This window comes from Theobroma cacao, chromosome 9 (genome assembly GCF_053813885.1).
Source record: "Theobroma cacao isolate CCN51 chromosome 9, ASM5381388v1, whole genome shotgun sequence".
NCBI lineage: Eukaryota > Viridiplantae > Streptophyta > Magnoliopsida > Malvales > Malvaceae > Theobroma > Theobroma cacao.
Window position 1 is genome coordinate 15,495,214 of NC_142647.1, and position 14,966 is coordinate 15,510,179.

The 14,966-nt window shown below is 30.7% G+C and overlaps 1 protein-coding gene across 1 annotated transcript; it reads left to right on the plus strand.

Moving 5' to 3' along the window:
- Positions 1-777: 777 nt before the first annotated feature.
- LOC18589342 (large ribosomal subunit protein P3-like) lies at positions 778-1,659 on the plus strand. Its single transcript, XM_018126543.2, has 2 exons — positions 778-1,069; positions 1,335-1,659. Exons 1-2 carry the CDS (start codon positions 872-874, stop codon positions 1,503-1,505), a joined length of 369 nt encoding a protein of 122 aa, XP_017982032.1. The 5' UTR covers positions 778-871; the 3' UTR covers positions 1,506-1,659.
- Positions 1,660-14,966: the final 13,307 nt, after the last annotated feature.

The following is a 14,966-nucleotide window of genomic DNA, read 5'->3' on the forward strand; positions in this document are numbered from 1 at the left end:
TTTCGTTTTCTTTTCTCTTAATTTTTGTAGGAACAAAAAAATTTAAAATTTTGTTATTCTGATGTTGTGTTTGATGTTTTTTTTTTTTAATCTTTGTAGAGAGACGTAAAGGAAAATGAGATCACGATTTTTGTTGGAAAATGATGATTTGTAAAGGGAGGGAAAGGAGAAGGAGATTAATTGAGAGAAGGGGTATTTCTTGAAAAGTTTTTGTGTTTTTAAAAGAAGAAAAGAGAAAGTTTCCCTCTAAAACATTTCTTTAAATTTTTTTTAAAAATTTTATTTTTTAAAAAAAAATTTTGAATTTCTAAAAAATCTTGTTTCACTCTACTTTTAAGAAGTAGATTAGTTGAAAAAAATCAAACCAAATCGGTGCTAACCCTACTAATAATAACCATTAATATTATTTTTCTTATTAATATGACTTTCCAAATTTCTTGTTAATACCCATCCTCTTAGAAGCAATAATTCAATTTTATTAAGAATGTTATTAAAATGTCATTCTCATATGTTATTTTGACATAAATATTATTTTTATTTCCTTCTAAATAAAAACATAGCAAAGAAAACAAATTTAGACTTCAATCTAATTCTTTTTTTTTTTCTCAGTTTTCGTTGAATGGGCTTGGGCTACCTAATCAAATAATCCGTTGGTTAGTAAATCGGGCCGGGCTAAAAGGAGGACATAACAGGTATTAAGAAAATAGTGAAGGGAGGAAGGAGTCATTTAGGATTGAGAAATCTAGGGTTTTGCTTATATACGACGATATGATATATAAATAACAGACAAATCTAGCAGATCGTGTCTCTGCGTTTCCGTCTCTGTGTGCAAATTTGCGATTCGCGGTGCGTGAGACAGACAAGAAAAACAATGGGAGTTTTCACCTTTGTGTGCAAGGGCAGCGCCGGGGAATGGACTGCCAAGCAGTTGGAGGGAGAACTTGAAGGTTCTGCTGCTTCTGCTTACGAGCTGCAGAGGAAACTCGTTCAGTGCGCCACCGCCGTCGACTCCTCTGGCGGCGTTTCCTCTTCTTTCTCTCTCATCACTCCTAAGTCTGCTGTTTTCCAGGTTTTTCTTTTTCATCTTTCCTCTTTCATTATTTGCATCATCTTCGCGTCCCAACCGTCCTTGTTTGTCTACCTCAATCTATTTACCAAACCGTTTGATCGCTTGTGGGTCGGAAACTTTAATTGCTGAAAAAAATTAAAAACCAGAATCTTCACGAGGAAAAAAAAGGGGTCTTGGCGAAGTATTTGTGCAGTGTTTTGTCAATGATTGGATGGATATTAGTATTACACGTTGCAGCTCTTGAGCAGTTTGGTGTATGGTACAGGTGATTATTGGAGGTGGCGGAGGCGGAGGTTTCTTAGGAGGAGGAGGAGCTGCAGCTCCTGCTGGAGGCGCTGCCCCAGCCGCAGAAGCACCGGCGGCTGAGGAGAAAAAGAAGGAAGAGAAAGTGGAGGAGAGTGACGATGAAGATATGGGATTCTCACTCTTCGATTAAGTGCCTTTCTGTCTATTACTTAGCAAGTTATTGGTTACATTTACATGTTTCTTTAGTTGGTTTATGATACCCCAACTGGCATTGGGTTTTTTGAGTTAGGAATTTGACAATTTTATAAGTATGTGCTTTATCATGAGCTTCTTGTTGTGTTTCATTTTGCCTTTTCCTCTCGATTTTATGGTTTTGGTATAGCAATGTTGCTCCCCTGGGGATGAGCAAAGTCATTTAAACCGATTGGAGTGGTTCGACCAAGTATTGATAGTTGGGTTTGGTTTTTTGAAATTTTAACATTGAATCGATCAGCACATCCTTACCATTCACAATTGCAACAAGCTTTTTGGGATTTTAGTAGTAGAGTTGGAAGTCTTGAATTCAAATCTTAGAGAAACCTTACCTCACCCCTTCTCCCTATTTTCTTCACTTGCTATCTTCCTATCCATTAAATTTTTTCCCACACTTGAGTGTACATGCAAGTCCATGTATCACTCCTTTGGTTTATATTCTTTTATTTTTATTTTTTTGGATAATTAAACTTAACAGTTAGGCCATTGAATTGAATACCCCTGCTTTGAATTAGAAGTTGAAATGAAAGTATATTTACAGGTTACAAAGGTGAAAGGAGAGGTGAATATGTGAGATAAAATGACTAATGCCTAAACTTTTGATTTTCTGATTCTCCATTATAACAGTATACATACCTTATATTGTTGTATATATATATATATTCAAAAAAAATTTATATTTTAAATTGATGCTTTTAAAAGTTATTGTCATCTTAAATTCGTTTCCTATCTAAAAAAATTTGATACATTTTAAAATGATATCATTTCAAAACTTTTCAAAACTCCCTCAAGAGCATATAAACTAAAAGAGGTATCCGTTCACAACTATGAATCATCTGGAATTTATCAGAAATTTATGTTATACATAACAATGATGGATGAATAAGATATATAAATAAAATTGAATTTTAACTTTAATTTTTTATATTATATTTAATGATTTTATTAAAATATTGATAAATTATTAGGTTTTTTAACATCCACAAGTAAAAAGTTATATATTAAAAATTAATATAATATAAAAAGGTACAAGTTGCAAGCGTCCTCAAGTCTAGCGGTTAGAACTTGAAATTCGAGTGTCCATAAACTTGCCTTGTGTAATTCAAAATCTCTGCCCTTGCTGTGTAGCTCAAAATTCTTGCAAAAATAATTTTCGAAGAATGTTTTCAGGATTTTTACTTGTTTTAAAGATGAAGAAAAATTTATTTTAAATTTAAAATATTTTACGGGGTCAATAAGAAAAATATCCATTGATAACATGAAATGTCTTACATACTTTAAAAAAAGTAAGACATTTTTTGAAGAACTAGAAAAACACTCTTATACTAAATTTAATAGTATAAATTTGATGAATCTTAATATTTAATTAAAAATTATTAATATTTAAATTATTTAATAGTATTAAAATATTAAAATATAATTTTTATTAATGAAATAACTCAATGCAAATAAATCTTTTATTTATAAATTGAATAACTCTTACTAATAATTATAATAAAAAATATTTTAATGATCGTCACGTAATGAATATACATTTATAAATATAAGTTTTGAATATTTTACACAATTGATAAATATTGATATTTTTATAATATTACAGTTAAAAAATGATGAGGTGGAAATTTTTTTGAAAATTAGAGTTTACATTCATTATAGATATGTGGTTAAATGCTTTGAAAAATATTATTATTTATTTTGTCCATTTTCATTTTCTTTCTTAATTTTGATCCAAAATTAGTGAGAACATTTTTGTAATCGATCTTTTTAATACCCAACTAACATTAGATGGTGGAAAATATTTTTCACAGAATAATTCAAATAATAAAAAATATTTTCCACAATTTATCTAAACAATGAAAAACATTAAATTTTCCTATGAAATAGAAAAAAAATTTCCTCAATAAGTTATTTTCTGGTTACCAAACAGAAACAAACTCTTGCTTGGTAACCGAAAAATAACTTAGAGAAAATTTTATGTGTAAAAGATTTTACAGAAAAATTTATTTATTTTTATTATTCAGATAAACTTTCAAAAACATTTTCCATTATTTAAATCATTTTGTGAAAAATAGTTTTCACCATCCCTCAAAATTTAAAAATGGAATAAATATCTAATTCTCTAACATAAAATATCAATATTCATACATTGTGCAAGACATTCATAACTTAATTTTTAATATTAAAAATATTATATTATAATAGAGTAACCAAAAACATACAATATTATAATAGAGAAATAGAAGTCTGGTCTAATAATTGGCATTGATGGGCATTAATCACCGTTGTTCTTAGCAATAAGCAGCAAGCAATAGTAAAATGGAGATTATACCTATATATATATATATATATATATATGGGGTATCTTTCTCCTACCTTGTTAAGACAACTGTGACAGCCAAAATAGCTTGCTAAAACATCAGTTATTTCTAAACAGGATGACTTCTGATCATGTTAAACAACAGTCACTGTTCAATTAAGTGGGGGCCATTCTCAATCACGGATGCTTGTTGAACAATTAGGATCGGTTGTAGGGTTAGATTTCAGTTCATGAACAAATCTTGTTTCTGCATAAATGCTTCTCCATTGTCAGGTTCATTTGCAAAGGCAGGTTCAATAGAGCTGCTGCTCCCTTTAGGGCCCTAAGACAAATCAATACAGCATCAGTCATAAGAGGAAAATCAAGGTAGAAACCATAGCAAAAATAATGGATGGATGGTATTTTCTTTCTGTCGGTTTCATGGGGCAAAGTCTGAAATATCTCGTTCAAAAGAAAACTTGCTTGCTATTATTATCATGTCAATAGCCACAATGCCATGCCGCTGATTTTGATGTACCAAGAGAAGTGATTTTACTTTCTGCAGTGATGTTGAAGACAAGACTGTGCAATGAGTTTGGATATAAACAATGAGCAAATAGACTTTTGCTGTGATGTTTTGAACTGTTGTTGAGGTGGAAAACATTGCCTGAATGCACATAATACTAATCATTCTTCTTTCTATGTGAAGTAGCAGGTGATTGGTAAAGAAAAGTCTCATTGTCAAAACAAAAAGAAAAAGGAAGAAACAACTTGGAGGACATAAAGAAATTAGCCTTTGTCGCTTTGGTGGTTTGGTTCTAACATCCACCATCTTAACAAGCTCATCATAGTTAAGACAAAAAATTTTCATATAAAAATCGAGAGAAGAAATTTGCTCAAGTAGAAAGAGAACGAGCACACAACAACTCATTAATGGTTTTGCTCTTCATACATAATATTAACAATAAAAAACTGAATAAAACAAAGTGAGCACGTTGCACTATTGTTTCCAGTGTAATACCTTACATGACCATCCTTAGCATGACACGTAACTTATCCTAGGAAATGAAATAGAAAACTAGACATCTACAAAAATCGGCTCTATATCGAGTCACATGCAACATAAACCTGGGTCTTCTTCTTCTCCAACTTGAAACTTTATTTAGCGCCATCAACAAATATAGCAGAACTGTCTCTAAGGTTGGTCTCATTTTTGATATCAACCTTAGAGACTCCTAATTTGGTTTTGAGAATTTCAAACTTGTCCTTGAGATCAACTAGAGCTTTGTCTTCTCCATCATCCTTTACAAGCTTACAATGGAATGCTAAAGGAGTCAAAACAACATTACAAGATTCCAAACTAAACTTTTTCAACAACTCTCTGGCATACTTACTCTAGTGCACAAGTATAAAGCTTAAACCTTGAAAAAACTCCAAATCAAGGAAATAGGACATCTCCCCCAGGTCTAACATATCGAATTCAGATTTCATTTACACTCTGAACTCCTCCAACAGTTCATCATCAGATCCTATGATCAAGAGTTTATCAACATAATATGATGAGTTTGATATCTTCCTTGGTGATTTTAAAATATAAAGTAGGTTCATTGTCACCATGGTTGAACCCCTTGGCTCTCAAATAACCATCAATCCTTTTGTACCAGGCTCTAGAAGCCTATTTGAGACCATAAAGGAATTTGAGGAGTTCGCAAACCTTGTCGTAATTGCATTCTTCTAAGAACCCCTATGGCTGCTTTATACAAATATCCTCTGATGTAGTTCTGCTCTTTTATTTAGCTACAAGCGCAACCAAAAGTCTTATAGTATCACACTTGGCCACTGAAGTGAATGTCTTTTAGCGCTCTACATCATATGTTTGTGCATACCCCTTCACCCCGAGCCTTGCTTTAAGCTTGTTCAATGAGCCATCAACATTTAACTTGGTTTAGACACCCATTTTACTCCAATCACCTTTTTATTAGTTTGTTTTTCAACTAGGACCCAAGAATGGTTTTTCCTTATCATATCGATTTCTATCTGCATTTATTGTCTCCACTACTCACCAGAAATGGCTTTTGAAAAAGAGCTTGGTTCCATGAAAGCCGAATTGCACATGTGGTAAATGTCTTGAAGAGACCCGGTCCTTCTAACAGCAAGACTCTCATCATTTTCATCTTCATTCTTTGTTTCTTTTTGGCGTACCATAGTTGTTACAACATTCTTATTTTCAAAACTTTTAACAAAGGTTGTTTCCCAGTTCCACTTCATATTCTCATCAAATATAACATCCTTGCTCACAAACAATTTTTTGGCTTTAATAGTAAACAAACGATATCCCTTGGATACCTCACTATAACCGAGATGGATGGCTAAGTCAAATTTTGCATCAAGTTTGGTTCTCCTCTCATCAAGCACCTTTGCATAACATACACAACCAAAAATGTTCAATGAGATATAGAGGATTTAGAGTCATACCAGACTTCATGTGGGATTTTGCTTCCTAGGGCTTTAGTTTGAGAAAAGTTTAAAAGGTAGTTTGCTACGTTGACAACCTTTGCCCAAAAAATCTTTGTCAAACTCTTCTTTAATAATTACACCAACCTTTCTTCATCAAAGTTCTTTTTCTTCTTGCTGAAACTCCATTTTGTCAGGGACTATAAGACACAATGAGTTGATGTTTCATTCCAAATTGAGTCAAGTACTTCTCAAACTCAAGAGCAGTAAACTCATTGCCGTTGTCACTTAGAAGAATTTTGATTGTCATGCTCACTTGACTCTCAATTCGAGCCTTGAATTTCATAAAGTTACTTAAAGCCTCAAATGTATGCTTGAGAAAGTAAACCCATCCATTCCTTGACAAGTCATCAATAAATAGGAGATAAACCTACTTCCATTTAGTGACAATGTTCTCATACGCCCTCTAATGTCGATATGCACTAGTTGAATAGCTCTCCATTTACTCATCTTTGAAAATAGAGTGCGGCCTTGCTTACCGTATTACCATGTATCATATACACGACAGGTTTGTGCTATGCTTGGAAGACCTTCAATAAAGTTAAAAGAAGCCATTTATTTCAATGACTCATAATCCACATGGCTGAGTCATCTATGCCACAATTCGGCATCAACAAAGGTGCACTTATAGGCTTTGTGTTCAACTTTCATGTAATTATGTAATTAAAAGGGAAACATTTATTTCTCATTCCCATAGTCAACAACTCTTTACCAATGGGATCAAGAATACCAAAACAAACTCCTATTCAAGTAATTGACCCATACTTAGGAGATTTTGACTCACATCAAGTGCCAAAAAACAAAAAACATCAGAGATTGTTTGAACCGCCACAATTCCTACTCCATAAATATGCAAGAAATCTCTATTGGCAATCTCCATTTTTGATCTAAAGTTGTTGTCCATCGTGATAAAATTTTCTTTGTTCCCTGTTATATGGTTTGAACATCCATTATCTATAAGCCAAGTGTCATTATTCTTCAAGCTATCAGAGTTTTTTGCCATGAATAAAACCTTATCTTCAAAATCCTTATATTGTTCAAAAGTCATCGTTTCGTCAACTTGAGCCTCTTTAGCTTTACATACTTTCTTAGTGTGACCCATCTGGTTGCAAAACCTACACTTCACGTTAGGTCGATACTAGCAAAACTTCTCAGTTTGTTTTTTTTTTTCTTATAGTATGGACAATGTGGAAACTTGGCTCTCATTTTTCCTTGCCTCTCATGACTCGGTTTCTTCTCTTTACCTTTCTTCTTAGAATTAGATTGCTTAAAATTCTTGCCACTGGTTCTTACTACCAAAGCTCCCTCAACTGAACCTTCATATCTAGGGGCTCTTTTTGCTCTTGTGCCTAGAGAGCATTTACTAAATAAATAAGAGTAAGTTGATAAATGTCCTTTGAATCCTCTAGAGAAGATATCTTTGCTTCAAACTTCCTAGGTGGATTAACAAGGACTTTGTTGACAATCTTCCTTTAAGGGAGTTTTAAGTAACTGAAGCTGGTTCACAATTTTCATCCCCTTGTTTGAGTATTCTTTAATACCTTTATTATCCCTCATTTTTAAAAACTCAAATTCCCTCAAGAAGGTTTAAGACTTGCATTTTCTTAGTTTTATCACTATCATGAAACTCATTCTTCAACTTATTCTAATCTATTTTAGGGGTTTGATAAGCCATTATCTTGGTAAAAATGGAATATGATACAGTTGAGTGAATACAAAAGAGAGCTTTGAACATTTTTGCAACCTCTTCATTGTGTGGTTTCATCTGTGCTATTATTGGATTTGGTTGTCTCAACTCTAGTGGATCACTTCCTACCTCCACAACCTCCCACAAATAAAAAGCATGCAAATATGTTTTTATCTTCACTGTCCAAATAGGGTAGTTCTCTCCTATAAATACTGGTGGAGTGGTGGCGTTAAAACCAACTTAAGCCATGGAGTCTCTTGAACAAGAAAAGTATGAGGGGAAAAAGAGAAAAGGATAAAAGATAGAGACTTTCAGGTAAAAAAAAAAAAAGCAAGTCTTTTTTTGAAAAAATAGGAGTCTTTGAGACCATGAAAGACTTCATACAAAAGGAAAGAACTTTCATACAAAAATCAAGAGAAGAATTTTTCTCAAAGAATAATAAGAGAGAGCACACAACTTAATGGTTTTGCTCTTCATACATAACATTAACAATAAAAAACTGAATAAAACTAAATAAAATAAGGTCAAAGTGGGCATGTTGCAATGATGTCTCCAGTGTAGTACCTTATATGACCATCCTTTGCATGACATGTAACATATCTTAGAAAATGAAGTAGAAAATAAGACAGCTACAAAACTAGCTCTATGTTGAGTCACATGCAATTTATAATGCAATGAAAACTTGGGTTTTCTTTTTCTCCAACTTAAAACTTTATTTGGCGCCATCAGGAAATATAATAGAAAGATCTTTGAAGTTGGTCTCATCTTTAACACCCCACAACTAAAATCAATTTTTTTCCACTTAAACATTGATTATAAACATGCTTTACCTTTCTCAGCTTTTCAGCTAAGATTAAGTGTAAAACTATATATAGCGTTAAATTATATATGTTTGAAAATTGAATTCTTAATTGTGAAAAAATAGCCTCAAAACCCTAGGTAGTGAAGAAACAAAAATCTCAACATTAGCAATGAGGTAGTGGTGGTGGTTTGCTTGGTGATCATTATGTTTAAAATCAACAACTTTATCACAATGTTTAGGGAACAAAACCTAATTCCAGATTATCCTAGTCTCTCAACAAAACAAAAAACAAACATACCAAATACCCCTTCCCTTTATATGCAACTAATTTAAGAACCAAGCCATGAAACAAAGTAAAATCAAACATCTTTACACATTTATACTTCAAAATAACCAAAACTGAAACAAAATCTAAACCAAGCCATGAAACAAAGTAATCAAACACCTCAAAAATCACATGTAGCCATGGAAAGTAGAAGAACTTTGAAGACTATGAAAAATATCCAAGCAATAACGAAAGAGAAAGCAACGAGAAAGCGTGTGGGTAAATGGGAATGGTTTGTCAAACATTAAACCCATGAAGGAAATTTCAAATTTGAGGGAATAAGGACAATAGAGTACACCTGGTAGAAGGATGAGAGATTTGACATCCTTTCCTCGTCCCTTGAGTTCCTCCATTAATATAGTGGTAAAGCTTCATGCTATGTCATATAGGAAAATTTTTAGCTTTGATCTTGACCAAAATACTTTTGTGAACCGCATCTCATATATGATATAAGTATGATTGTTAAGACTCATATAAGTGTTAAAGTTAATCATTACTAGAATTTTAGCTTAAAATTTTCAAGCTTATGTGATTTAGATTCAAAAAGTTATTAGGCTAATGGTGCTTGAGCTTGGATCCTTAAAATTGGTATCAGAGATGTGCTAGCCCAATATGAGCTTCCACATTGCACTAGTGCGATCTTGGTGTTGTGGAGCTGGTTTTAATCGTGATTGTGTGGCACTTGACAAAGACAGCAAGGATTTGTAAATAGATGAAATTGTATTATGATCTCGCATTTGATGTGAATATGATTATTAAAACTCATATAAGGATTTAGGTTAATCACTACTAGTAATTTGAGCTTTAAGTTTTGGAAAGCTACGTGATTTAAACTTGAAAAGTTTTTGAATTAGTGGTACTTGAGCCCAAGTCATTGTAATGTGGAGACTCTCAACCAACTTGCAATGTATTATTTATTTTAAGTACAAGTGGCTCTAACAGGATTAGGACCCACTGCATGCATGCAATGTAGTAATTTGCCCCATGTAGTGCTAAGCTTCAAAAATTTTGGTTGATGAGTGCTTTGATACTAGCTTTGGAGACTCACATCTAATTTATAAGGTATTGTCTACTTTGACTTGAATGGTCCACATTTTATTCATAGAAGGTGTCTTGAGAGTATAAATTCAAGTCTTTAACATATATATCATAATGGATTCTCACATATTTCCAATGTGAGATTTAGAGTATCACAACTTGATAAAAAAACTAAAGAAAATATGAGAGAGAGAAACCACATAAGTAAAATGATAATTTAGATCTAGCCATATTTTATCAATTTTTATTAAGTTATTGAAAATCACATTTTCATCAACTTATAGCATTCCTCTAATTTTGATTTTTGATATCATAAAAATAAATATTTGAAAAATAATTAAATCATATAAAAAGGAAAAAAACAAGTTAATTAAAAGTCATTTACTAATTTAGAAATATTTTTCTATAAAAAATTAACAAATTCATTTCCATTATATTGATTATTACAAGTGCTTCAACATAATTATAGTTAAGAATTAGAACACAGAAGTGATGTTAATAAGTTTCTCAAATATTAGAATTCTCTACTAAGAGATTAAAAATAAAATTAATTGAAATCTTGAATATAAATAATATCTTATTCTCTCTTTAGCTACTTTTAAAAGTTAAAATTTACTGTATAAAATTTAAGTGATATGTAATGATGACAATTTATGAAGCAACTATAAGAGCACTTGTGCTACAGGATAGATGTATAAAATTTTATAAACAATTGTATAAGAAATTGAATAGGAAAATTGAAGTTAGTGATCATTTTTATGGATTGTTTAAAGAAATTAAAATGAAGTTATTTATTTATAAGGAAGTTATTATTCAATCTACAAAAATAAAGTTATTTATAATAATTTAGACACAATAATATTGTTAATATCGCTATTTTTGTAGATTCAATAATAAATTCTTGTTGACTTGAAGGAAAAGATTTCAATACCTTTGCTTGAACCAAGACAAATCTTAAACAAACAAAATAAAAACAATTAACACAAAGTTTGTATCATAAAAATTTAAGAAAAAGAAGCTTTCAAAGTATAACTTGAAATTTGTGGGAATGTATGAACTCAATAAGTCATTTTGAGCACAAAACCAAAACCAATAATTGAACAAGATGAGAAATCAACTGATATTTGAAAAAGCAAATTTGAAAATAAAAAAAAAAATTGTCAAGAAGTGTGGGCTCATCTTCTAAGTTTGGGTTAATTTTGACCCTCCATTTCAAATAACTAACAGTATAAAACAAAAATTACCTCCATCAACTTGAAACAAACTGTAAGAATATTTCTTATCTTTATCAATTTCTCCTTTAGTCGATTCTAAAAAACAATATAAAAAGAAATCAAATATAAACAAAACATTTAAATAAAATTGTGTATAGGTAAAATGTAATAAGTACTAAATCCCTCCACCTTCATTACTTTCTCATACCTTATCCTAAAAGACAATATTAGAAAGAAATCAAATATGAACTCAACATTTAAATGAAATTGCATAGAGGTTATTATCCCCATGTGCGTTTTATAAGTTATACCCTCTTTTTTTGGGATTTAGAGTAATGATATGTTACAAATAACATATGAAATCCCAACAATTTTTTATCTTTTTTTGAGTTTATAATAATAATATGTTACACATAACATAAGAAAATTCACAATTTCATTATATCAATTAAAATATGAATATATATGAATATTCATCCACACACACACACACACACATAAAGCAAATTTATGTTTTTTGAAGATATAAAATATTGAAATTCTTTTAAATTATTAAAATACAGATAATAATCACTTGAAAAGTCAATCTCTTTTTTCTTTGACTTTTTCAATTATGGAGAGCATATACTCACAAAAAGCAAATAATAAGCACAAGTAGCTATAATGCCTACTTCTAACTTTAACAGATAATAACAAAGAAAATTTTAAAGAAAATGTGATAATAGAAAACAAAAATACAGAGAATAAAATATATGAAACAAAACAACCATTAACTAATGCAAGTGAATCTATGACATTTCTTATTTACATCAATTACTTATTGCAATGTTTTCAACAACATTTTTAGCCAAAGTCATGTTTTCAACAATATTACTTCAATAATGAAGTAAGCCAAATAATTGTTAGAATTTAACATTATAAAACACTCAAGGAAAATTCTACGAATGCCACACATATAATAGAATTGTTTAATAAACCTTGACAGGTACTACAGATTTAGAAATTACAAAGAAAATCTTATACTGAAAACGAAAGAATAATTAAATAAAAAATGCTTTCTTAACTACAATTCACAATGTATTCTACAATAGTTTAGTATAATGGAAGAACAAATACAGCACCTAAAAACCCAAAATTTGCAAGCTCTACTACTCGAGGCATCCTTGTGAGAAAGAAGAACATCTCCTTTGATGAATTGGAAGTAAAGTAAAGATTTCCTTATTAGTCCTGTCTATTTGCAAAATGAAAACAAAATAAATTATAAAAAATCCAAAGTAAATAGTAATATTGTGAGGAATATATTCTATAACATTTCAATGTAATGGAAGAACAAATATAACACCTATCACTCAATCTCCAAACCTCTTGTACAAAATTCGACCCCATCCTTCAACCTAAATTTGATGTGAAGTTGACATCACCCACATAGTTGCATTTCAAAATTCTACGTGCCAAACTGATTTAGAACCAAAGCAATTGGAATGCAAATTCAAAATATTTAAGAATTAAGGAAAAATAAAAAGAAGGCAGAAAGTTAAAGCAATAACCTTTAGGTCTCGATGATAGGAAAATGAACAACAATAAGCTTACAAAATGGCTCAAGTATCTCCTGTGCAGCAATCATATTCTCTTCCCTTATTATATGCTCCATCTGAAATGTAAATTCAAGCATTGCCTTTTTATAACTATCAATTACATTTTCAGTAAATATGCACTATCTTCTAAAAAAGGCAAAATTCAGATGATCAAAAACCTATATGCACTTCACTAAGTAATATTTATTAAACAAAAAAAAGTAAGGATACACCTGAATTTAAGTAGTAGCTACTTAACCAATCTCAAGAAGCTTGGCAATGTTGTGGTGCACTTGCTTTATCTGAATCTCTCTCTTATTTGTCAACAACTTTATCCGTCAAATTGTTAAATTGAGTAAAGTTTTGTTGCATATGTTTCACCTAAAATTAATCAATCTTTAACATCAATTAAGCTAAATCTTCAAAATTTAATCAACTAATAATCACATTAGCAAATAATTGAATTGCTAAATTAAAGTTTATGTTCAATAATTAAATGAAAAATTACCCTTTAGCAACTTTAAAGCCTTTGCTAAGAAGGAATTAAGCAATAATTAAATGAAAAATTACCCTTTAATAGCTTTAAAGCCTTTGCTAAGAAGGAATTAAGCATGGACATGATGAAAATGATGACATTATAAAATATTTATTATGCAATTTATCCTATAAGATCCATCAACATCAATAAAGGGAATTATTAGGCTTGTTATTTATTATTCTCTATAATTTGACAATAGATTTAGCAATTAAGAATACAAACTTTGTTAAAACCATAAAATTCAAAATGTTTTAAAACCATGTCAAGCCTCAATTACAAAAGTTGAACAGAGAAGAAAAGGTAAGTCAACAATCTGCATAATAAAATAGAAAATAAATGGTCAATGTTATTGATCAAATTATCTGTATTATCACAATAACAACAAGAATAATAGGTGGACCAAGCACAATAACAAGACACATTCTTTTGGTAAGCTTTTAGATAGAATGAGGCAATAATACATAGTAGAATACTTTAAATTAAAAAAAAAAGAGTAAAATAGAGATCAAGATGACAATGTATCATGTCATGAAGGTTCTAAGCCTATTTACTTGGCATCAATAATATGAAGCAATTTGCTTTGGTACTTGTTTCCAATAACTTTAAGTCCATCCAAAGCATATGTACATAATTATAAATCACCAACAGCAAAAGGTAAGAGAAGTCAAAAGCTAAGAAAAGTGTGAAACCCCATTTCTTAAATTAGGTTAGATTTGTAACCTAACTTGGTGAGCTATTATTGTCATGTTTTTTAACTTAAATTCTGAACTATTTTAACCTAAATATTCCATGTTTTGGTAACTAAAGGTGTTTATTTGGAAGTTAAGGTCTTAGGGGCCAAATGGAAATGTTTTGAACTTTCAATATACATTCTGGACCACATTTATCGATAGATGTTATTCATTTATCAATAAATCAAACCCAAAAAAGGTTTCTGAAGAACATCTATTGATAGATCAAACTATACTATTGATAGATAACAACTTGAGCCAATATTAGATGTGGATCTTTGTGCATGTATATGTTTGTGTAAACGTTTGATTTCAAAAACTTTCTAATCACGGAAGCAATCAATACAAATACATCATGCATTTAAGAATCATAATAGATTAGAAATCATCTATTTCTCTTGTGAGAATTTTGATTCTTGACTCCTAGTGAATTGTAGTAAATTCACCACCACACCAAAACTTCGATTTCTTGACCAAATCAACTTGTCATTTATTCTTCAATGATTTTTTCAACTTGAACCTTGAGTGGACAAGGTTGTTGACTCCATGAGTTTTTGATGATAACAAAACATTCTCATTCATTAATGTCGAACTATATTACTTGAGTGTGCAAGATAAAAATATAAGTTACTAAATAGAATAATCATTTGAAAGCAACTAGCAAAGCTCATCAGGATAAG